Source organism: Oncorhynchus mykiss, chromosome 11 (assembly GCF_013265735.2).
Source record: "Oncorhynchus mykiss isolate Arlee chromosome 11, USDA_OmykA_1.1, whole genome shotgun sequence".
In the NCBI taxonomy this organism is placed as follows: domain Eukaryota; kingdom Metazoa; phylum Chordata; class Actinopteri; order Salmoniformes; family Salmonidae; genus Oncorhynchus; species Oncorhynchus mykiss.
Window position 1 is genome coordinate 59449515 of NC_048575.1, and position 26019 is coordinate 59475533.

The window sequence follows — 26019 nt, forward strand, 5'->3', positions numbered from 1 at the left end:
AGGAAATGAAATGAAATATAAAACAAAGGAAGTTCATTTCAAACAACATTAGATTACAGGATATGAGTGGCTGATCAGTGAACCAACCATGGCTAGCAGCCCCAGGGTACACAGAGCGTTGTGTGGGGGGCTTAATGGTAATCTTATGCAGGTATTGGTGCAGTGTACTGCTACACTCAGTGTCCGTGCTCAGCCCCCCCACCCCTCGGAATGCACAGGACAACGGATGTGGCGGGATGGCTCCCCTTAGCAAGGTCGACGACACAGAGCGAGAGAGTCGATTACCACATGAGTCACGACTCAAGGGCGGCGTGTCATCCTCCTCCCCACACCTCAGAAAACACCTATTACACAGAGACCAATAGAACGCTGAGGCTCCCTCTACTGCTCTGATTTTATGCCTCAATTTCAGACGATCTTGATGTCTATGATCTTCCTGTAAGAAAAACAGTCATTACACGTCAAGTAAACCCACAACTAAATGTCCAACCTTCCACATCCTTCTTAGCATGCAAACTGCTAATTTCTCACGTCTGGTCTGACAGAGAGCAAGAAAGAAATAAGAAAGAAAGAAAGACAGAGAAAGAGAGAAAAAGAGATGGTTGTGTAATTAGGAGAGCAGTGCAGTACTACTAAACTGACAGACCCCGTCTCCAGCTCCACTGAGGATGTGCTGTCAGATCAGTGGTCTGGTTCAGGGTACATCCACTAGCATGGAGATCTGATCTACCCCAGGAGCACGCATGGAGTCATGCAGGAAGCCTGTCTCTGTGTGTTAACACTGACATTCACACACCAAACAGAACAGACGGCTGTACTTTAGTCTCTGGGTAGCGTAGACATAGAATGATGGGATAATGATGAGGTAATAATGAGATAATTATTAACAGTTCATCATAATAAATAATGTGAAGAATCACATCCTCACTGCATAAATCATATAATGGCTAATACATTTATGAGATACAGTACCAAATACCATTTTAAGTGATCAATGCATTGTTTTGCAGAGAACCCATTACAATTAGTGGCAGGAGCGTTGGGTCAGTAACCAAAAGGTCGCTGGTTCGAGCTGACAAGCTGAAAATCTGTCAATGTGCCATTGAGCAAGGCACTTAACCCTAATTGCTATTGTAAGTCAATCTGGATAAGAGCTTCTGCTAAATGATTAAAATGTAAAAATGCAAATAATCCCACTTCAGAAATCCTATCAGATCCCGCTCCATATATAGCATATTCCAAGTACAGACTCACGCTATTCTTCCTCATCCAGCTCAGCTCACATCCCAAACCACATGCACACCTGAGGTTAAAGGAGGCCGTGGATGGAGAAATGGTGCATTGGTAGGTAATGCATAACTACCCATGAAATCTGGAGAGTAGGTTATATTTAGTAGTACCGACGGACTAGTATGTACTTGCGTGTCTGTCTGTTTTTAGAGTAGTCAGATTCATCAAGGAGAAGAGACACAGGGAGCTGAGCGAGGGAGTTTGAGAGAGAGAGAGAGAGAGAGAGAGAGAGAGAGAGAGAGAGAGAGAGAGAGAGAGAGAGAGAGAGAGAGAGAGAGAGAGAGAGAGAGAGAGAGAGAGAGAGAGAGAGAGAGAGAGAGAGAGAGAGAGAGAGAGAGAGAGAGAGAGAGAGAGAGAGAGAGAGAGAGAGAGCGAGAGAGGATAGGGGGGAGAGAGGATAGAGAGAGAGCGTTAGAGTGAGAGGATAGAGGAGTGGGATAGAGAGAGAGTTAGAGTGAGAGGATAGAGGGGGGAGAGGATAGAGGATAGAGGGGAGAGAGGATAGAGGGGGGTGAGAGGATAGAGGGGAGTGAGAGGATAGAGGGGAGAGAGGATAGAGGATAGAGGGGAGAGAGTGTGTGAGCGGCGTGTCCTGGGCCAGGAGAGGGAGGAGAGTGTAATTCTGAGCGGTAATTGCTAACTGGCTGCTGGGCTCCCCTGAGATGCATCAAGTGAAGACAAATGGAGGAGACGGCAGGTTAAACCCAGTAACACAGCGCCCGGCTCAAAGCAACCAAATTAGGAACTGTGCAGAGCAACCTATCACTGTCCCCCCAACCTCTGCAGTACACTTCTAATAGAATATTGAACACAATATAAAAACAGAGGGTTTGGTGAGTAAGGGGCAGCGTAACTCACATTTTACCAGAAAGCAAAAGATCAGCTTTCAATGAAAACAAATGTAAAATGTAATTGTAAAAAAGTTCTGAAAGGGATCTGAAATAAATCCATATGAATATTTATTAGACAGAGGGGCAATATTCTATTTCCTGTCTGGCGTAGTATAGCAGGCTTTACAAGGAGGGGATATTTTAGAGAGCCAATATGTTGATCGATCCACAGCACATTCAGGTTCTGTCCCAAATGGCACCCTATACAGTGCACTACTTTTGATCAATCAATCAATCAATCAATCAATTAAATGTATTTTTAAAAGTCCTTTTACATCAGGGCCCTTCAAGGGGAAATTTTCCTCTGCTCTCCCTCCCACTCTCTACAGGCATGGACATTAATTTGTCCATGCCACTAAATGCAAATTCAGCACCTCAGTGGCACCTCCTCGTCCTTGTGAGAGGGCATGCTGGGAAGGGAAAGTGTGTGAGTCTGGCCTGGGAACCCACAGTGGTGCTGTAGGGTTCTGCTGCATGCATGATGACAGGGTTATTGAGAAATAGCAATTCAAGAGGCCAGAAGAAAAGTTCATGCAACGACTGTAGATGACGGTCAGTTACACTGAAACAGTCTGTACTGAGTTCTACATGGTTTCTGGTCACGGTTTTATCTGAGAGTAGTGGGGCCAGGACCATACCAGTATCGTGATACTTGTTAGTATCGTGGCAAGGATTTAACTTCTTTAGGAAAAGAGCCCTAATGTTGGAAACAAACATCATAGTGTTGTCATTCAGAGTCACATTTCCTATCCAAGCTATAGCAGAATATTTGACATACAGCAGGTTTTTAAAGGACCAAGAGTTTAGTCTGCTTAGTGTTTTCAGTTATGCTACGGAAAACATATTGCAATACTGGCAGGGGTGAAAGTAGATTTCATTTCTTACCAGTACGGCATACCCCCACTATTTATTTTGCCGGCACACCATACCAGACCACCTTAATTTCAACCCTGGATACTGGTATCCTCACAGCCCTAGTAAGCAGCCTCGGCTTGTGCAAACCGGAACAGCTCATAGGAGCTCATGCTGAGTCTAGTCTATCGCAGGGCCTTAACCCAGAGATGCATCAGGTCCCATTTTTTGTCTTTGAAAAAAAAAATGCTCTGTGTGTGTGTGTGTGTGTGTGTGTGTGTGTGTGTGTGTGTAGAGCAGAGATAGTACAGAAAGCCCAGGGCAGAAGCACACAGCTGTCCTACTGAAACATCACTACCAGCTCCAGGGGGAGAGAGGGATAGAGAGGGGTAATGGAGGGTGGGAAAGGGGGATGGAGGGAAAGAGAGAAAACATGGTCATTGTGCAGTAGAGTCTACGGCAGGGGTAGTTTGGCTACCCTGGTCCTGGAGTGCCGCAATGTTTCATGTTTTTGATTTAACTGACCTGGAAGACCAGGTGTGTTGAATTAGGCAATCATTGAACTGATCAATTAGCCTAGTTGGAACAAAATCCGGCAGTACCTGCGGCCCTCCAGGAACAGGATTGCCTACCCCTGGTTTACGGTATAAGAGACTGTGACCAATCAAAGCACCAAATTATGACAATAAAAAATACAAACTTTAACTGACATAAATTCAACCACAGCTCAACTCACTCAACACACAAACTGTAAAGTCCATGAATGGGTTCATCCCCATCACTTCACCTCACATACCATGCTTGGTTAGTGAGGTTACACAGGCCTGCACCAACAGTCACACATGCCCACTCTGACACACAGCTGACATGGAGTTCCACAAATAAAGTTTCAAAACTAAGGACCAAATTTAACCTTGGACTGATAAACTACTGTTACAAATGTGTAATCCCCTAACGGAAACATAATGTAAATCAATTGCATATTCACATGGTGATAAAGTAGACTAATTTCTTAAACTTACACACAGAAAATAAATATAAAGTAACCCAAAGTAGATGTATGCTGGTACAGTAACTATAGTGCAGTATCACACACTGCACTGAACTGCATAAGTGTGGTCATCATCTCCATGACTCTGCGGAGGGGCTCTAGGACCCAGGGAGCCGCAAGAGCTAGCATCTTTACAATCCTCAATGTCATCATTATATATGGACTACTGCTACTATTAACACTCTACTCACATACTGTACATGCACAGACAACTACGGCATGCAGATATACACAGCTAGGGGCTAGCTAGCATGTGCAAGTTTCATAACTTCCAAGTGCAAACACAAAGTGAAGCAGCCGGAAGACAGAGGGAGTGAATGGGAGAGGGAGAGAGAGAGGAAGGGAGAGCAGGAAGAGAGGGAGGGAGGGAAAGGAGTGGGAGGGGAGGCTGCATCCCTATGAACGCACGTCCACCCATCTCAACTCTGCTGCTGCTGTGGATGGTCCAAAGCAGTAACACCGGCCAGGCTGCAGTCGGTCCCAAGCAGCACGGAACTGAGCCAAAAGCCAGAAAGCGGCGGTTCGATACAGAGAGATGGATGGATAAATGGATGGATACCTCCGAGGCATACGAGGTGGAGGAGGTGGCAGGCCGAAGTTTTCCTCCGGGGTGGTGTGAGAGGAGTGTGGAGGCTGTCTCCTCCTGAGGCTGAGCTGTAGCTGCTGTACTGACCCTGGTTCAGTTTACTGAGGCAGCCCGAGTTGCAGAAGGAGCGGACCGTCCCTGGTTCCCAGCAGCCCCGGCCCTTCATCCCCCTCTCTCTCCTCTCTGCTCTGCAGGCCCGGCGCTCCCCGAGACGCGACACTAGCCTGGGCCGCTACATCATCCTGGCGCGGGGGGGCGGAGGCAGCAGCGATTGTCCTTATTCAGCATTGCAGCGGGCACACACACTGCTCACACACACATTCACACGCCCGCACGCTATGACAAGGGAAGGGAGGCAGGCGCTCCCCTCTTGCATTCGTGTTCTCTCCCTCTCCTAGCTTCGGCTCTTCTTCTCTGAAACGCTCTCGCTGCACACACACTCAGAGCACAGCACATTTACAATTCTCCTCCACATGCTTCTCTCAATGCAGTGCAGAGTGGAAAGGAGGGAAGGAGGGAGGGAGGGCGAGGCAGAGAGGAGATAGATGACTGCCGGCTGCCGAGACCTATAGAACCTAGACCAGAATGCATTACTGCTTCCCCACTGCCATAGCCCCCCTCCCTCCCGCTGCTTGCCTTCCCTGCTTGACGGCATAAATCAATAGTTAACGGCTTCACTGCTGCACAGATTACAGTGAGCATTAGGGACAGTGCTTCACAGATCACCAAACTACCATGGTGTGCAGGTGTGTGATATGATACTGGTGTTAACCTCATGTGGAAACTACAGTCAAGGACATACAGGTCAAGCAATCTGTCATCTCTTTGCGGTCTTCAATAAAATATCTATCAACCAATCACCTCTCTGCTATTCTCTCTGCCTCTTTCCCACGACCAGTGAAGCTTTCCTGGAGAAACCAACAGTAGCCATCAGGCCACTGCGCAATTCTGACCCCCTCTAAAAGGGCAAGGTCAATGCAGAGATGTGATAGCAGAGATATACTACTGTTACTGTGGCTGCTCTTCTCAGCAGCATGCACTGCTCTGCTGCACCCACAGCAGTGTTCAGAAGGGGGGAGGTGATCATTTTAATACGGCTGCCAAGGGTTCATGCAGTGTACTGCATTTGCATTCCAAGGTGACCTTGACCGCCCACAAAGCTTTCTGCCTCCCTCTGTGTTGCGCTCGCACACGCACACACCTTGAGAAAGGGGAACAGTCTCACACACACATGTATTACCAACAATAACTAGGCTGTCCTCTGATCATATCCTCTGTTACCCTCTATAGGCTCATAACAGCAGCTAATGTCGTCGCTGTCCGAATGAGCGGATGTTAAGCGTCGCAATTCGCATACACATTGGAGCATGGCAACAGAGACCGTTTATTTATAGTGATCCACTTGAATTCTGCTCAAGCTGCTGCTGACGCCTCTGGGAAGGACACACCATGACAATGTGTTTGTATTATCGGCAGCTGTATGAGCTGTCATTAACCATGGCATGGTTCCAGGGGTGCAACTTTCATTGGGGACAGGGGCGGACATGTCCCCCCGACATTCTGAAATTGCATTTTTGTCATTGGAATGTAATACAAAACATGGCAAGAGTGTGCTTTAGGACCAGGCGGACGCCTCCGAGCAGTCGGGAAGACTATTTGGAGTGTTTATCCGACTGGATTTACAGTGGTTCTTTGTTTAAAAGTTGTGTCGTACTGCAACACAGCTTGCAGGCTGCCGCAGAATTCTACGGCACGTTGTGTGTCAGCCATTGTTGCCATTAATGCTAGTTAGTGATAGTTTGACCACCAGAGGGCATCTTTGAGAAAACTTTTACATCTTTAATATTGGCTGTACTAGAGAAGTTAAAACCTTTTTTTGAAAGAACATAGTATATGTGATTGATTAAGAAATGTAGCTTAATTCATTTGATTAATATTATGGTGTTTCTATTCCAAGAAAAAAAAAGTATACATCTGACAGACAGCGCATGATTCAGTAACACTAAACAAGGATTAGATGGAGGCAGATGTTATAGGAAGAGACTTGGATGTATAGCTGAGGGAAAGGTGGGAAGCATCTGGGAACCTACAGTACCTTTTATTTAGCAAGAAGAAAATAGAATAAGAAAGAGAGAAAAAGTTGTGTTGACTGGCTTTCAAAAGTTGGCGCTGTACAACGTGACCGGTTGGGAGTAGGCTACTAAGTGACTGCGTGTGAAGAGCAATATAATCCTAACATTTCCACACCCTAATTGTAGTCTAGCCAATACCCAAACAGAGATTCAGTGAAAATAAAAATCTCATTGATTTATTAATACCATTCCCCATGCTCATCTCAGAGCAGCGCCAAACGGTGCTGAAATAGTTGACCACACGCGGGTAGGCTATTGCTTCAAATCCTATTATAACAATTGGATGAATTTGGGTGTTCCAGTAAGCAACAATTTGTTGCCTTCTTTGTTGCCTTCATTAGCCTACTTTATTCTTAAAAGAACTCCAGCACAGAGAAGAGAAAGGAGCCTTAAATTATTTTTTAAATTATTTAACTAGGCAAGTCAGTTAACAACAAATTCTTATTTACAATGACGGCCTACACCAACCAAACCCGGACGATGCTGGGTCAATTGTGCGCCATGGGACTCCCAATCACGGCTGAATAAAGCGATTGAATTCACAAACTAATTTGACTGTTTTTCATATTGGCAATCAACCATAAACACAGCATCTACCGTGGTATTCCATTTCCAGCAAGATTATTCAAGCCATCAACTCACTGATGGTTGAAGATGATGAGCGATCAGCAAAGGCAATCTGGAATCTGCTGGCATCAGCGTACAAGATCGCTCTAATCACAGTCAGAAAACAATTGAAGAAACTTGAGTGGACTTATGGAAAGGCTCTGTAAGAGATTATATATAAAACATTAACCATGTGTGTTCTCTTGTTTTGTACTGTTCCGTAGTTTCAACCTAATGATTCGTCTGACAAACAAAGAACTTTGCGCGCCGCAAAACCAGTTCGTATTGATGTATAACTTTTGTATGACTGACGCATTTAGTAAGAGGTCTAATGCTTTAATATTTAATCATTTCTGCCCTCTGAATTCATATTCATTATATAAATAGGCCCATGTCCACCTTCATCAGATGAACCGCAACATGTCGGCTAAAGCGATTTAATTAATTTAATTAATTTAATTAATTAATGCAACTGAAAGTTTTTAATATTGTGATAGTGAAGAGCAATATTATTTTATTTCCAAATAAAAATCTGATTGATTATCAAGACCAGTCCCTATGCGGTCCTTCAGTGATATTTATTCCCATAGTAATTCGCTATGGAGCCATTAATATATTTAAAGTCCATTAACTCGGCAAGAGTCAACTGTCCTGCTGATAGTTGAAATAAACACCGGCATTTTGAAAAGGTATTTTTATTATTTTATAAACAAAAGCATAAAGATGTTGATGTAGAAATCCTGTAGAGTATATGACTTACACAACATTTTGCAGTTGCATGATGTTTGTAGTTAGAAACGTAAAACTTTAGAGTACTTAATACATAGCAAATTGGGGGGATTATTTAAAAAATAATAATAATTCACACCTAGCACAAGCTATCCTTTTGTAAAGGTTGAAGAGTCTATTGTCCTGCTAATAGCCCATTGTGGAAACAACGGCTGTGTGCTACTCTCTTCACAGAACAGCACAAACTGGCCCTAACCAGAATAGAAAGAGGAGTGGGAGGCCCCAGTGCACAATTGAGCAAGAGGACAACTACATTAGTGTGTCTAGTTTGAGAAACAGACGCCTCACAAGTCCTCAACTGGCAGCTTCATTAAATAGTACCTGCAAAACCACAGTCTCAACGTCAACAGTGAGGAGGCGACTCCGGGATGCTGGCCTTCCTTTCCTGTAGCGGTCATGAGAGCCAGTTTAATCATAGGACTTAATGGTTTTGTGACTGTACTTGAAGAAACGTAACTTTTAACAAGGCACACCTGTTAATTGAAATACATTCCAGGTCACCTTATGAAGCTGGTTGAGAGAATGCCAAGAGTGTGCAAAGCTGTCATCAAGGCAAAGGTTGGCTACTTTGAAGAATGTAAAATATATTTTGACACTTTTTTGGTTACTACATGATTCCATGTGTTATTTCAAAGTTTTGATGTCTTCACTATTATTCTACAATGTAGAAAATGCTAAAAAATAAAGAAAAACCCTTGAATGAGTAGGTGTGTCCAAACTTTTGACTGGTACTGTATATATTTACAAAATAATATATATGGGGGATTTGAAATTATGCAGACAATTACGTTGATGGAAGCCACAATCTATCTGCAATATTAAAGCTGATCTAGCCCCTAAAAGAAAATGTGACCCACCCCCAACTTCTAAAACCAAAGTTGTGCCCCTGTATGGTTACACTTTTATAAACAGTGCATGTCTGTAAGATGGATACTACAAAACCATGTCAGCAGTGTCCTGAGATAGGGATTTGGAATAGCATCTCTGCTGCATTTCTTCTGCGTGATGTGCACTACAGGAGGTTGGTGGCACCTTAATGACTGGAGCGAAATTAGTGGAATGATATCAAATTTATCAAACACATGGTTTCCATAGTTTCCAGGTGTTTGATGCCATACCATTTGCTCCGTTCCGGCCATTATGAGCTGTCCTCCCCTCAACAGCCTCCTGTGATGTGCACATAAAGAACACATATGTATGGATATTTTACACACTGTCTGTGACATTCTGCTATGAAGTAGATCTGTGGTGAAGGACATGGTGATAAACAGTCTTATATACTGAAGTAGATCTGTAGTGAAGGACATGGTGATAAACAGTCTTACAGTGCCTTGCGAAAGTATTCGGCCCCCTTGAACTTTGCGACCTTTTGCCACATTTCAGGCTTCAAACAAAGATATAAAACTGTATTTTTTTGTGAAGAATCAACAACAAGTGGGACACAATCATGAAGTGGAACGACATTTATTGGATATTTCAAACTTTTTTAACAAATCAAAAACTGAAAAATTGGGCGTGCAAAATTATTCAGCCCCCTTAAGTTAATACTTTGTAGCACCACCTTTTGCTGCGATTACAGCTGTAAGTCGCTTGGGGTATGTCTCTATCAGTTTTGCACATCGAGAGACTGACATTTTTTCCCATTCCTCCTTGCAAAACAGCTCGAGCTCAGTGAGGTTGGATGGAGAGCATTTGTGAACAGCAGTTTTCAGTTCTTTCCACAGATTCTCGATTGGATTCAGGTCTGGACTTTGACTTGGCCATTCTAACACCTGGATATGTTTATTTTTGAACCATTCCATTGTAGATTTTGCTTTATGTTTTGGAACATTGTCTTGTTGGAAGACAAATCTCAGTCCCAGTCTCAGGTCTTTTGCAGACTCCATCAGGTTTTCTTCCAGAATGGTCCTGTATTTGGCTCCATCCATCTTCCCATCAATTTTAACCATCTTCCCTGTCCCTGCTGAAGAAAAGCAGGCCCAAACCATGATGCTGCCACCACCATGTTTGACAGTGGGGATGGTGTGTTTAGCTGTGTTGCTTTTACGCCAAACATAACGTTTTGCATTGTTGCCAAAAAGTTCAATTTTGGTTTCATCTGACCAGAGCACCTTCTTCCACATGTTTGGTGTGTCTCCCAGGTGGCTTGTGGCAAATTTTAAACGACACTTTTTATGGATATCTTTAAGAAATGGCTTTCTTCTTGCCACTCTTCCATAAAGGCCAGATTTGTGCAATATACGACTGATTGTTGTCCTATGGACAGAGTCTCCCACCTCAGCTGTAGATCTCTGCAGTTCATCCAGAGTGATCATGGGCCTCTTGGCTGCATCTCTGATCAGTCTTCTCCTTGTATGAGCTGAAAGTTTAGAGGGACGGCCAGGTCTTGGTAGATTTGCAGTGGTCTGATACTCCTTCCATTTCAATATTATCGCTTGCACAGTGCTCCTTGGGATGTTTAAAGCTTGGGAAATCTTTTTGTATCCAAATCCGGCTTTAAACTTCTTCACAACAGTATCTCGGACCTGCCTGGTGTGTTCCTTGTTCTTAATGATGCTCTCTGCGCTTTTAACGGACCTCTGAGACTATCACAGTGCAGGTGCATTTATACGGAGACTTGATTACACACAGGTGGATTGTATTTATCATCATTAGTCATTTAGGTCAACATTGGATCATTCAGAGATCCTCACTGAACTTCTGGAGAGAGTTTGCTGCACTGAAAGTAAAGGGGCTGAATAATTTTGCACGCCCAATTTTTCAGTTTTTGATTTGTTAAAAATGGTTGAAATATCCAATAAATGTCGTCCCACTTCACTTCATGTCCCACTTGTTGTTGATTCTTCACAAAAAAATACAGTTTTATATCTTTATGTTTGAAGCCTGAAATGTGGCAAAAGGTCGCAAATTTCAAGGGGGCCGAATACTTTCGCAAGGCACTGTATATACTGAAGTAGATCTGTAGTGAAGGACATGGTGATAAACAGTCTTATATACTGAAGTAGATCTGTAGTGAAGGACATGGTGATAAACAGTATTATATACTGAAGTACATCTGTAGTGAAGGACATGGTGATAAACAGTCTTATATACTGAAGTAGATCTGTAGTGAAGGACATGGTGATAAACAGTCTTATATACTGAAGTAGATCTGTAGTGAAGGACATGGTGATAAACAGTCTTATATACTGTAGTAGATCTGTAGTGAAGGACATGGTGATAAACAGTCTTATATACTGAAGTAGATCTGTAGTGAAGGACATGGTGATAAACAGTCTTATATACTGTAGTAGATCTGTAGTGAAGGACATGGTGATAAACAGTCTTATATACTGAAGTAGATCTGTAGTGAAGGACATGGTGATAAACAGTCTTATATACTGAAGTAGATCTGTAGTGAAGGACATGGTGATAAACAGTCTTATATACTGAAGTAGATCTGTAGTGAAGGACATGGTGATAAACAGTCTTATATACTGTAGTAGATCTGTAGTGAAGGACATGGTGATAAACAGTCTTATATACTGAAGTAGATCTGTAGTGAAGGACATGGTGATAAAGTCTTATATACTGAAGTAGATCTGTAGTGAAGGACATGGTGATAAACAGTCTTATATACTGTAGTAGATCTGTAGTGAAGGACATGGTGATAAACAGTCTTATATACTGAAGTAGATCTGTAGTGAAGGACATGGTGATAAACAGTCTTATATACTGAAGTAGATCTGTAGTGAAGGACATGGTGATAAACAGTCTTTTATACTGAAGTAGATCTGTGGTGAAGGACATGGTGATAAACAGTCTTATATACTGAAGTAGATCTGTAGTGAAGGACATGGTGATTGATGGTCCCCTCAATGTAACATGATGCTTCGTGCTTAGGGATTGGGAGAGGGGGTGTAGGGGTGGAAACAGTTCACACACCCACCCACACACCCCTGTGGCTATAATCCCCCACCCCCCAACCGGTGGAGGAGGGAATGACAGTGTTACTGAGGCTGCCTGGTAAATTGGGGAGTGTTCGCTTGATTAAGGGAAAAAATAAAAGTGACAGTTATTTTGCGGACTACAGTGTCATAAATTCCGCAGCAACTTTGCTAATAGCCTAACGTGAGAAAACAGGGGCTGTGGATTCAGAGCTATAATAGTGTATCAGTGAGAGAACTGAGGCTGCTGTTGAGTGGTGGCCTGTGTGTCCCAAATAGCACCATCTTCCCTATAAAGTGCACTGCTTTTGAAAATAGCCCTACAGGCCCTGATCAAAAGTAATGCATTATAAAGGGAATAGGGTGCTATTTGGGATGTATCCAGTGTGTTGGGGAGAAGGTGTGTTCTTCCGTAAGTAACTCACGTATGTCCTAAGTCTTATACAGGGGAGGGAAACAAAGCCAGGTACCTCCAATTAATATCACACTCACTTGACCTGCATTTATTATTATCTCCTTTAACAGAGCTACAGGTAACAGCGCAAAGACAACTGAAATGGTTTCCACCGATGTGAGTGAGTGAGTGAGTGAGTGAGAGAGAGAACTACAGTAGCAATGGTCTCTGAATGTCATGCCACTTCATCACAACAATAGGATCCAACAGAGAACACGCATTTTCCATGGAGATGAGACATTTTTGCAGTTTTGAAGCCAATTCCTGCAATCCTACACATTCTGCCATGGAGCTGAAAGAAAATGTTGCAGTTATAAAGCTAATTTCCTGCAATTCCATGCATTTTGCCATAGCTAATGCTGTGTTCAAGTTGACTGGATGCTCTTTAGGTGATGGACCATTCTTGATACATACATACGGGAAACTGTTGAGCATGAAAAACCCAGCAGCGTTGCCGTTCTTGGCACAAACCGGTCCACCTGGCACCTACTACCATACCCTGTTCAAAGGCACTTAAATCTTTTGTCTTGCCCATTCATCTCTGAATCGCACACATACACAATCCATGTTTTAATTGTCTCAAGTCTTAAAAACCCTTCTTTAACCCGTCTCCTCCCCTTCATCTACACTGATTGAAATGGATTTAATAAGTGACATCAATGAGCGATCATAGTTTCCACTTAGATTAATCTGGTCAGTCTGTCATAAAAAGAGTTCCTAATATTTTGTTCACTCAAGGTATGTCCATTATATTATTTACATACTTTATACAGTGGGGCAAAAAAGTATTTGGTCAGCCACCAATTGTGCAAGTTCTCCCACTTAAAAAGATGAGAGAGGCCTGTAATTTTCATCATAGGTACACTTCAACTATGACAGACAAAATGAGAGAAAAAAAAAGAAAAAAAATCACATTGTAGGATTTTTAATGAATTTATTTTGCAAATTATGGTGGAAAATAAGTATTTGGTCAATAACAAAAGTTTCTCAATACTTTGTTATATACCCTTTGTTGGCAATGATAGAGGTCAAACGTTTTCTGTAAGTCTTCACAAGGTTTTCACACACTGTTGCTGGTATTTTGGCCCATTCCTCCATGCAGATCTCCTCTAGAGCAGTGGTGTTTTGGGGCTGTTGCTGGGCAACAAAGGACTTTCAACTCCCTCCAAAGATTTTCTATGGGGTTGAGATCTGGAGACTGGCTAGGCCACTCCAAGACCTTGAAATGCTTCTTACGAAGCCACTCCTTCGTTGCCCGGGCGGTGTGTTTGGGATCATTGTCATGCTGAAAGACCCAGCCACGTTTTATAGTCAATGCTCTTGCTGATGGAAGGAGGTTTTCACTCAAAATCTCACGATACATGGCCCCATTCATTCTTTCCTTTACACGGATCAATCGTCCAGGTGCCTTTGCAGAAAAACAGCCCCAAAGCATGAGGTTTCCACCCCCATGCTTCACAGTAGGTATGGTGTTCTTTGGATGCAACTCAGTATTCTTTGTCCTCCAAACACGACGAGTTGAGTTTTTACCAAAAAGTTATATTTTGGTTTCATCTGACCATATGACATTGTCCCAATCTTCTTCTGGATCATCCAAATGCTCTCTAGCAAACTTCAGATGGGCCTGGACATGTACTGGCTTAAGCAGGGGGACACATCTGGCACTGCAAGATTTGAGTCCCTGGCGGCGTAGTGTGTTACTGATGGTAGGCTTTGTTACTTTGATCCCAGCTCTCTGCAGGTCATTCACTAGGTCCCCCCGTGTGGTTCTGGGATTTTTGCTCACAGTTCTTGTGATCATTTTGACCCCACGGGGTGAGATCTTGCGTGGAGCCCCAGATCGAGGGAGATTATCAGTGGTCTTGTATGTCTTCCATTTCCTAATAATTGCTCCCACAGTTGATTTCTTCAAACCAAGCTGCATACCTATTGCAGATTCAGTCTTCCCAGCCTGGTGCAGGTCTACAATTTTGTTTCTGGTGTCCTTTGACAGCTCTTTGGTCTTGGCCATAGTGGAGTTTGGAGTGTGACTGTTTGAGGTTGTGGACAGGTGTCTTCTATACTGATAACATGTTCAAACAGGTGCCATTAATACAGGTAACGAGTGGAGGACAGAGGAGCCTCTTAAAGAAGAAGTTACAGGTCTGTGAGAGCCAGAAATCTTGCTTGTTTGTAGGTGACCAAATACTTATTTTCCACCATAATTTGCAAATAAATTCATTAAAATCCTACAATGTGATTTTCTGGATTTTTTATTCTAATTTTGTCTGTCATAGTTGAAGTGTACCTATGATGAAAATTACAGGCCTCTCTCATATTTTTAAGTGGGAGAACTTGCACAATTGGTGGCTGACTAAATACTTTTTTGCCCCACTGTATCTGGTTACTGCATTTGAGAATAAAATCCAGACATTTCTTCTCACGGCCCAATCAAAGAACTTTGTGCTCATAAGTTCTAAACCCACTCACTGAAGTGTCTAAGTTCAAAAGAGCAAACATTTCTCTCTGAGAAAAGGAAGCAACATTATAAAAAAGAAAGGTTGTGTTATGGATGAAACCGTCTCTGAACAAAGATGGTACTAGTTATGGTGATGGCAGCCAAATTTAACGGAATGTTAAAATCTTTTTTCTTTTTTTACATAAAGGACCAAGCAATGCCTACTACAAACTAAATGAGCATGGCGATTCCCTCTGAAATATGATCTCCATTCCTCCTGCCCTCTCCCTATGGGCTGATCTCCTCCTATGGTGATAAGCCAGACATCAAAAGAAGGTTGAGGATCTTCAAGTAACCATATGGTTAGAGCAGAGAGTTACTGCTTCTTGCCTGAGGCTGGGCCTGGGGCTGCTTTATTGCAAGGGGTAATGTATTGACTTGATGATTTGGCAATTACAGGCTGACACAACACTTCATATTAATGTCCCACGGAGCACCGCCCAATTATAGCTGACCGTCAATACACTAGACCAACGAGTCATCCCAGCTAGCAACTACGAAAAGAATATGCATAGCCACTCGCTACACATACAAACACCAAACTGAGAATAATCTGAAATAACAAAATGTAACTCCAATGACAACAGTTAGCAGAAAAGACCAGAGGGAGAGGAAAGGTGACAGGAAGGAGGACAGGTCCTTGTCTACATTGAGCCTGGTGCCAGGTTTGCCCTCTTGTGGTGAGGGGGAAGGAAGGCACAGGTTTCCCAGCAGACCTCATGAAGCTGCTTTATTCTGTGTCCCAATGGCACCCTATTCCCTACATAGTGAACTACATTTGACCAAAATCTTTGGCCCATGGTCAAAAGTAGTGCACTATATAGGGAACAGGGTGGCATTTGAAGCAGCTTCAGTGTTCCTCCCCTGCTATTCCCATCAGGATGAAACCCCTCCATGGCCCCCAGCCTCAGCCTGCCAGCCCTGGCACAAAGCTGGAATAGTGATCCTCAGCCAGCCAAACAGAGAATGACTGAGTAAAACAAGTCACTAACTAGAAGGAGAGGCAGCTGTCTGATCTTACTGTACATGAGATTCAAGACCGACTTCAACATCAGGGTCCTGAGACATGACGATGTGTCAGTCAGAGCCCCAAGCCATACAGATGAAAACTGATCTAGATAAGCCACGGGACAACAATCCAATTATGAAGGAAACCAGAGCAAACCAGAATACAAAACCCCCTAGCTATACCTGTCATAACCCAACGTTTTAGGAGTTTAGAGGTTTCACTGTTTTAAGAGGGGGGGGGGGGGGGGGGCACTTCATCTATGCACTGAGTATGTGTGACATTCTGCATCCCAATGGATTGGTCTTTGAATAAATAAATAAATAATAAATAAATGTAATATAGCCTACACCTTCACAATAAGTCCATTATCTATTTTAGACAGGTCTAAAGAAACATGATATGAAGAAAATGTAGTCTATTTCAGAAGAACAGAATAGCATCCTCTGAGTTGTCCTTATGTTAGGTCCTGATCTGGCTTTGCCATATGGCTGTGGGCTATACAAGTTAATTTAGCAGACAAGATTTGCTTAGAAAGTAAAAGTGCAATATGTGCCATGTAAGAAAGCTAACGTTTAAGTTCCTTGCTCAGAACATGAGAAAATATGAAAGCTGGTGGTTCCTTTTAACACAAGTCTTCAATATTTCCAGGTAAGAAGTTTCAGGTTGTAGTTATTACAGGAATTATAGGACTATTTCTCTCTATACCATTTGTATTTCATTAACCTTTGACTATTGGATGTTCTTATAGGCACTTTAGTTGCCAGTGTAACAGTATAGCTTCCGTCCCTCTCCTCACTCCTCCCTGGACTCGAACCAGGAACACAACGACATTAGCCACCCTCAAAGCAGCGTTATCCATGCAGAGCAAGGGGAACAACTACTCTAAGTCTCAGAGCGAGTGACGTTTGAAACGCTATTAGCGCGCACCCAGCTAACCATTTCACTTCAGTTACACCAGCCTCATCTCGGGAGTTGATAGGCTTGAAGTCATAAACAGTGCAATGCTTGACGCACAACGAAGAGCTGCTGGCAAAACTCACGAAAGTGCTGTTTGAATGAATGCTTACGAGCCTGCTGCTGCTTACCACTGCACCACTCGGGGGGCCTTCGACAAAACATTTCTGTATGGACCTCGCTTTGTGCACGGGGCATTGTCATGCTGAAACAGGAAAGCATCTTCCCCAAACAGAATCACAGAATTGTCTAGATTGTCATTGCATGCTGTAGCGTTAAGATTTCCATTCACTGGACTAAGGGACCTAGCCAACGCATGAAAAACCCCAGACCAATATTCCTCTTCCGACCAAACTTTACAGTTGGCACTATGCATATGGGCAGGTAGCGTTCTACTGGCATCCATTAAACCCAGATTCATCCATCGGACTGCCAGATAGCGAAGCGTGATTCATGACTCCAGAGGACGCATTTCCACTGTTCCAGAGTCCAATGGCGGCGCGCTTTACACCACTCCAGCAGACGCTGCTCGGCCATGGAAATCCTTTTCATGGAGCTCCCGACGAACGGTTCTTGTGCTGACGTTGCTTCCAGAGGCAGTTTGAAACTTGGTAGCGAGAGTGTTGCAACTGAGGACAGATGATTTTTATGCGCTACGCGCTTCAGCACTCGACGGTCACGTTCTGTGAGCTTGTGTGGCCTACCACTTCACAGCTGAACGGTTGTTGCTCCTAGACATTTCTACTTCACAACAAAAGCTAAAGTAGGGCAGAAATTTAACAAACTGACTAGTTGGAAAGGTGGCATCCTATGACGTAGCCACGTTGAAAGTCACTGAGCAAGGCTATTCTACTGCCAATGTTTGTCTGTGGAGATTGCATGGCTGTGTGCTCAATGTTCTACACCTGTCAGCAGCAAGTGTGGCTGAAATAACCAAATCACTCATTTGAAGGGGTGTCCACATACTTTTGTATATATAATAAATGTTTGGAACATCCCATCGCAGTATCGAATCGCAATACATAACATATCGTCACCGAAGTACCGTGATCATATCCTATTGGGAGGTTCCTGGCTATTTCCAGCACTACTAGATAACACTACCCTCTCGCTAACGCACATCAGTGTAAAATGTAACAGGAACAGAGAGAGCCATACACTGCCTCTGTATGAGTATTGCCTCCAGCCCTGTGCCTGAGTGATAAGGGAGGGACTGGAATGGCATCATTGTCTCGTCCATGCAGCGGTTTCCCCCAATGGGGAATGTTTAAAGACCATTCAAACCACAGGTGCTAAATATCTGGGACACTGTCTACCTTGTGTCACCTCTGAATGGGATAGGAGAGGAGGGAGAGAAAAAAACAGAAAGAGAAGAGGAAGAGATATTGCGAGGGAGAGGGAAGCCAATTACTTTTTTTGAAAGATGCAGTGGGAAGGAAAACAGGGTGAGACAGATGGAAGTGGGATGACAGACTGGAAAGAGTTGAGGGATGAGTGAAAGAGAGAGAGAGAGCGAGAGCGATGTGTTGGCATATCAGTGCAGCGGGTCCTGGAGTTCTGCACTGTTCATCTGCGGAATGTGCTAGTTTAGAAAGGTCAGACTTAGTATGTGACAGCACAGCTTCAAACTCAGGCTGACACCCTGCCCAGAGCACAGTAGCAGGCCAACAGGGAAAGACAGGGAAAAGAGAGGGGGGGTGAGCATGGAGCCATACACATCACCAAGGACTAGAAAGGGATGGAGGGACTTGAGCTGCTGTCACAGCATAGAGACACAGAGACGGAATAACAACAGACAGTGGGAAAGGATAAGAATGGAGAGAGAGAGAGAGAGAGAGTCCCACTAATGGTGGCCTAGTTTTAAAACAGTAGCAGGGTAACTGGACTGCTAATGTGTTACTGATCATAGAGCTTCTCTCTCCTCTACTCCCAACCCACCCTCCATCATTCTCCTCTCCACACAGCACCGGCTTCGTTCAGCTTCATTAGAGGGACAGGATCACACTCCCAAACAACCGGTGTGTGTCTCTGCCCAAGCCTGCAGATCTGAGACCAAACAGAAAACACAACCCAGACACAGTGATACACACATTTTAAAATGGACCGATTAGCAAGGAAAAAAACATCTGTCAGCTACCCCATGTCATTCTGAGCAGGTTGTTATACGTTCATATCTGAAACATTGCGATATAAAGTACTGAGATACAAAATTGAGCGCAATACACACAAATACAGAGATTGATCAAATGTATGTTAACTGATTTGCTCTCATCTACACTTACTAACACACGCACACACGCGCACACACATCTGAACAAAAACATCCAGGAAGCAGGAGTCCGGTCCATCAGTTCAGTATCTGAATACAGCAGAGTGTTGAGAGAGACAGTGGGAATAGCAGCAGCACTGTGATCCACCATGGTAACCAGGACAGAGACAACATGATTGACTCCCCCTCAACAACTCCACCACAAACCAAGCATATAGGGGACAGTGAATAGCCCAATAACCTATCCACCACACACACATGCATAAGCACACACACGGACACTCAAACAAATAACCAACCTACCCCAACTATATCCTCAACCGTTTATCTCAGAACGTCAGTTGAATGGAGAAAAAGCTGTACTTACTCACAGGTCTGAATGTGCCTGAAATCCTGCTCTTTCCTTTTTCCCTGTCAGGTCCAGTCCCAGTGGGATAGAGGAACTCTTTAGGAATGGGAAGAGGTACGGAGCATGAGTTGGAAAAAGCAGAAAAAAGTCATTCCATTCAGAACTGAGTCCCTCAGAGTGAGAAGCACAGTAAATTGCATACTGAGACAGAATGAGAGTGGGAGAGAAAGAGCGAAAGATAGAGTGAGCAAGCAAGAGAAACAGAGAGGGAGTGAGCGAGAGAGAGGGGTAGAGAGGGAGTGAGCGAGAGAGAGAGGTAGAAAGGGAGTGAGCGAGAGAGAGTGGTAGAGAGGGAGTGAGCGAATGTGGGGAAAGAAAGCAGGGAGATGGCCAGGGAAAGGAGACGGGAGGGAGTGTAAAGAGGAGGGAGAGTAGGGAGAGGGAGTAGGAGAGAGAGGGAGGAAGAGAGAGGGGGAGAGGTAAAACAGAGGGATGCATTGAGGCATGTTCCATCATGCTTTCCTAATCAATCCCCACACTGTCCCCTTAGATATGCTCTCGGTTTCAGGACCACTCCTCAGTGGACGGGGTGGGAGAGAGGAGATGAAAGCAGGAAAAGAGAGAAAGAGGGAAGGATGTAGCCTACTTGTATTATTATGTGAGAGAGTGAGGGAGGATAGAGGGTGGGACCGTGGGGATGTGTGAGAAGAGGAATGTCGCGTGGATGGATGCTTCCCATCCCACGGGACCGTTCTAACAGACAAGGGGTGTACATAAACAGAGGTGTGGACAGGGATAGACATGGGAAGGGAGGGAGCGAGTTGTCCCATAAAGCTGAGCTCAGCAGAGGGCAGGCAGATATTAGGCAGATATCCCTGGTCCCCTGGGTGTACTGGTCCTAACCTACAATACACAGATGAATCAGTTCATGCTTCAGCAAACAAAGGAAAGGAGGGGTGGTCAACAACAATGACAAAAATCAAAAGGAGTAATTCGAGGCAGAAAGCAGTTGGAACACTCAACAAAAAAGGCAGAGATTGATTTATTTTAGCTCACTTTAATCCATTGTACAGGTGAGAAGGTGACTGACGTTTCAAAGTCAAGCTGACGTCTTCTTCAGCTTGATGTCGAAACTCCAGTCACCTGCTCTCATCCTGTACAATGGATTAAAGTGAGCTAAAATAAATCAGTCTCTGCCTTTATATGCTGAGTGCCGAAACTCCTTTCTGCCTCAAATTAGTCCTTTTGGAAGTTTTTCTTGATAAACTCTTCTCACAGAAATGAATCACTCACTACCGTACTGACCCCACCAGCCAGGATCCACAGATTACATATGCAAAAGCATATGCTCTCGTCTCACACACAGCAGCAGCACCACCACAGCATTCTCACATACTGAAGATTTGTGTCCGGTAACAGACTCATCGACATAGCGTATCGAGCGTTTAGCCAGTCAGATCAATGCATGGCCATGGCTTTCACTGTGAATCACTTACTTAGAGAGGCACAGAGCTCTGGTCCCACACGGAGTTGGAGAGCACACAGAGGGAGAGGCTACGTCCCAAACAGCACCCTGTTTTCAATATAGTGTACTACTTTTGACCAGAGCCCAATATGGGCACTAGTCAAATGCAGCGCATTATAAAGGGAATAGGATGCCATTTGGGACGCCCACATGGACAGGGAGCCTCCTCTGTGCTGCTCCCCCCACCTGACTGGTCCCGTTCTTCTGCACCTGAAGCAGCCCAATCGATTGGCTCCTCCTGCAGCTCCTCCATTAGTCTAATCTAGCAGGGAGGAGAGGAGAGGACTGAAGGGGCAGCATGGAGCTTCATGGAGAGACCAGGAAGGAAGGCAGCTGCCCACAAGCTGCTTGATGTTCACATAGAGGCTCTGCTCTGAATTGCCATTTAACACGGATGATTCATTGCCAACTGCTGCACAATTTGTTTACCTTACTCTTGTTTATTATTTGTGTTCTACTACACATTTTCTTGAAATATTTCTCATTGAATTCATATTGGTTATCAAACCAAGTGGGAAATTCATTGAGTTGGGAATAGGAGGGGAATCACTGTCCCCTACTGGCTGTTTACGTAGCACAGGGTCTGCACATGACTAGCCATTTATTAGCCCTAACAGCAGTGCTGGACTTTTTTATTTAACCTTTGTTTAACTAGACAAGTCAGTTAAGAACAAATACTATTTACAATGACGGCCTACCAGGACAAAACAAACCATGACCTGACTTGGGCAGGAGCTTACCGAATCAGAGTACCCGTACCTAACATTTTTCACTTCTCGAGTTGTGGTACTTCTAGAATATTAGCTCAAAATGATGGTGGAGTTCCAGCACCTAAATATAAACAGCATCTATTTTTAAGTACAAGTCAAGCGCTACCTAACAGCCAGTTGTGCCTCCAGAGGATTCGTTCTGTTCAACCATGGCAATCCTGACTCCATTAATGAAGAAAGATCGGCAGCAGCTCTGTCACTAACTACAGATTAAAGAGGAACTGACTGTGCTGCTGTGCTGCTGTGCTGCTGTGCTGGTCATGCCTGCTTTGATGTGAGTCTGTCCACCATCACAGATGAATGGTTTATGGATCTAGTACAGACAGAGTCTGGGGAAGACAGAGTGCTGGAGGCAGGGGAATATGTAAGGGATATTAAAGGGTCTATTGGGTCTCTGCTGAGAGGGAAGGATAGAAATAAGAGTGAGAAGAGAGTTAGCGGTAGTGAGAACAAGGAACACAAGCTGGACTGATGATGAAAGGTGTTTAATGATAATATGTGAGTGTGTGTGTGTGTGTGTGTCTTCCTCCTCAGGAGATCAATAGGAGGTGGAGAGGATGTGACAGAGAGCAACACTGGGAGACGGTACTGTACCAGGACCTATTCTAAAAGCACCTAATGACATAACACTTTCACCAGCCACGTCTTGAGTTTGATGAACATCTCAGGCCCACACAGTTATTCATTCCCCCACACTGAGTTAGTCTATTTACTCTTCCAGCTCCTAAGAGCAACTCAACTGACTGTAAACATGGTTGTGTCATTGTCTCCCTGTTAAGTCTGTGTTAACTCATCCTCCTAGATGCAGTAAGGCGTGAGGGAGCTGGAGAGAAAAGGATCCACACAAGCACACACAGAAATGATACTGCATGGTCTCCCTGAGAAGACAAACGTGTTCACTTCTGAAACACGATGACATAAAGCACAGAGATAAAAAATGTAGCACAATACACACAACCACAGAGATTGATCAAATATATGTTAACTGATCTGCTCTCATTTACACTTTCTAACATATTGGCCTAACCGGCTTAGCGCGTGCGTCTGATTTGTTCTGTCCCCGACAGACCTGGTCATAACACAAAGGTTAAAATACCAAAACCAACTGTGAACCAACAATATGAATTTGGGGACACATGAAACATTCATGGACATTTAGCCAGCCTGCTGTTGCTAGCTACATTGTCCTGGACGATAAACATGTAGTTGATATTTTACCTGAAATGAATATGGTCCTATTGTCTGGATCTTTATAGAATTTGTACCCATTTTGAGTCCTCCAAAATTGTGTGTTTTCTACTCCAACAATCAATCCACAGATAAAAAGGGGAAACCTAGTTAGTTCTATTTTAGCACCTAGCTATGCACACGCCTGTTGACACGCACAAGCAGCTTGGATGAAATGATTGAATAACATGTACAGTACCAGTAAGCAGTTTGGACACACCTACTCATTCAAGGGTTTTTCTTGCCTTGATGACAACTTTGCTCACTCTTGGCATTCTCTCAACCAGCTTCACCTGGAATGCTTTTCCAACCGTCTTGAAGGAGTTCCCACATATGCTGAGCACTTGTTTGCTGCTTTGTCTTCAACTTCAACTCATTCCAAACCATCTCAATTGGGTTGAGTTTGGGTGATTGTTGAGGCCAGGTCATCTGATGCAGCACTCTCCTTATTGGTCAAATAGCCATTACACAGCCTGGAGGTATATTGGGTCATTGTCCTTGTAACGTGTATGCTGGGACTCGGGAAGCAAGTACAGGGAGTGACTTTAATAATAAATAACACGTCCTCCCGGGTGGCGCAGTGGTTAAGGGCGCTGTACTGCAGCGCCAGCTGTGCCATCAGAGACTCTGGGTTCGCGCCCAGGCTCTGTCGTAACCGGCCGCGACCGGGAGGTCCATGGGGCGATGCAGGGCTTGGTCGGTAGGGATGTCCTTGTCAAGGTTGCCAGGTGCACGGTGTTTCCTCCGACACATTGGTGCAGCTGGCTTCCGGGTTGGATGCGCGCTGTGTTAAGAAGCAGACATGAAACACTGAAACAGAAACAATTATGCCTAGGGAAAGAAGGGGAGTTACAAATATAGGGGAGGTAATCAGGCAGGCGCTGGTGCGCGTAACGATGGTGACAGGTGTGTGTAATAATGAGCAGCCTTGTGACCTGGAGCACCGGAGGGAGTATACATAACAGTCCTGTTGAAAAACAAATGAAAAATGGGACTAAGCACAAACCTATTGCTGCAGAATGCTGTGGTAGACATGCTGGTTAAGTGTGACTTGAATTCTAAATAAATCACAGACAGCGTCACCAGCAAAGTACCCCCACACCTCCTTTCAAATCATATGCTATTTGTCACATACACGTGTTTAGCAGATGTTATTGTGGGTGTAGCGCAATGCTCCTCCTCCATGCTTCACGGTGGGAACCACACATGGAGAGATCATCCGTTCACCTACTCTGCATACACACGGCAGTTGCAACCAAAAATGTCAAATTTGGACTCATTAGAACAAAGAACAATTTACACCGGTTTAATGCCCATTGCTCGTGTTTCTTGGCCCAAGCAAGTCTCTTCTCATTATTGGTGTCCTTTAGTAGTGGTTTCTTTGCAGAAAATTGACCATGAAGGCCTGATTCACGCAGTCTCCTCTGAACAGTTGATGTTGAGATGTGTCCGTTACTTGAACTCTGAAGCATTTATTTGGGTTGCAATCTGAGGCTGGTAACTGTAATGAACTTATCCTCTGCAGCAGAGGTAACTCCGGGTCTTCCTTTCCTGTGGCGGTCCTCATGAGAGACAGTTTCATCATACCACAGCAGAGGTAACTCTGGGTCTTTCCTGTGGCAGTCCTCATGAGAGACAGTTTCATCATAGCTCTTGATGGTTTGTGCAACTGGACTTAAAGAAACTTTCAAAGTTCTTGAAATTTTTCTGATTGACTGACCTTCATGTCTTAAAGTAATGATGGACTGTCATTTCTCTTTTCTTATTTGAGCTGTTCTTGCCATAATATGGACTTGGTATTTTACCAAATAGGGCTCTCTTCTGTATACCACCCCTACCATGTCACAACACAACTGATTGGCTCAAACGCATTAAGAAGGTTAAGAAGGAAAGAAATTCAACAAATTAACAAGGCACACCTGTTAATTGAAATGCAGCCAAGTGACTACCTCATGAAGCTGGTAGACAGAATGCCAAGCGTGTGCAAAGCTATCATCAAGGCAAAGGGTGGCTACTTTGAAGAATCTCACATATAAAATATATTTTGATTTGTTAAACACTTTTTTGGTTGCTAGATGATTCCATATGTGCTGTTTCATAGTTTTGATGACTTCACTATTATTCTACAGTGTAGAAAACAGTAGAAATAAAGAAAAACCTTGAATGAGTAGGTGTGTCCAAACTTTTGACTGGTGCTGTATGTCAAACATTTTTTGCAGCGCTAGCTAATGCAATGTGGGCGGTTTGGTCCTCATGTAAGGCATTTATAGGCGTGCGCGCACGAAAACACACACACACACAAAAGTGATATTGCATGGTCTCCCTGAGGAGACAAACATCACATATACACACACTCAACACAGGAAACCGCCACCAACAGATCCACATATGACGCAATCTCCATTGCACTACACACTGGCCTTTCCCACCTGGACAAAAGGAACACTTACATGAGAAAGAAGTTCATTGACTACAGCTTAGCGTTTAACACCTTTAGTGCCCTCCAAGCTCATCACTAAGCTAAGGACCCTGGGATTAAACACCTCCCTCTGCAACTGGGTCCTGGACTTCCTAACGAGCCACCCCCAGGTGGTGTGGGTAGGCAACAACACATTCGCCACGCTGACCCTCAACACAGGGGCCCCTCAGGGGTGCGTGCTTATTCCACTCCTGTAATCCCTGTTCACCCAAGACTGTGTGGCTGCGCATGACGCCAAAACTATCATGTCGTTTGCAGACGACATGACGGTGGTAGGCCTGATCACAGACTACAATGAGGCAGCCTACAAGGAGGAGGTCAGAGACCTAGCACTGTAGTGCCAGGACAACAACCTCTCCCTCAA

At 44.1% G+C, this 26019-nt stretch overlaps 1 protein-coding gene across 3 annotated transcripts in view; it reads right to left on the reverse strand.

Moving 5' to 3' along the window:
• Positions 1–26019, reverse strand: part of si:ch211-106a19.1 (PH_OSBP_ORP4 and Oxysterol_BP domain-containing protein) — an 81965-nt gene that overhangs the window by 28722 nt on the left and 27224 nt on the right. Inside the window, exon 3 of one of the 3 annotated variants that reach the window (XM_021621639.2) lies at positions 19673–19750. The exons of 1 other annotated variant lie outside the window; for it this stretch is intronic. In XM_021621639.2, the coding sequence (XP_021477314.2) occupies positions 19673–19750 (78 nt within the window). Of the gene's footprint in view, positions 1–4642; positions 5153–19672; positions 19751–26019 lie in introns of those variants that run through there. One more of the 3 variants, XM_036935955.1, reaches the window with a different exon arrangement.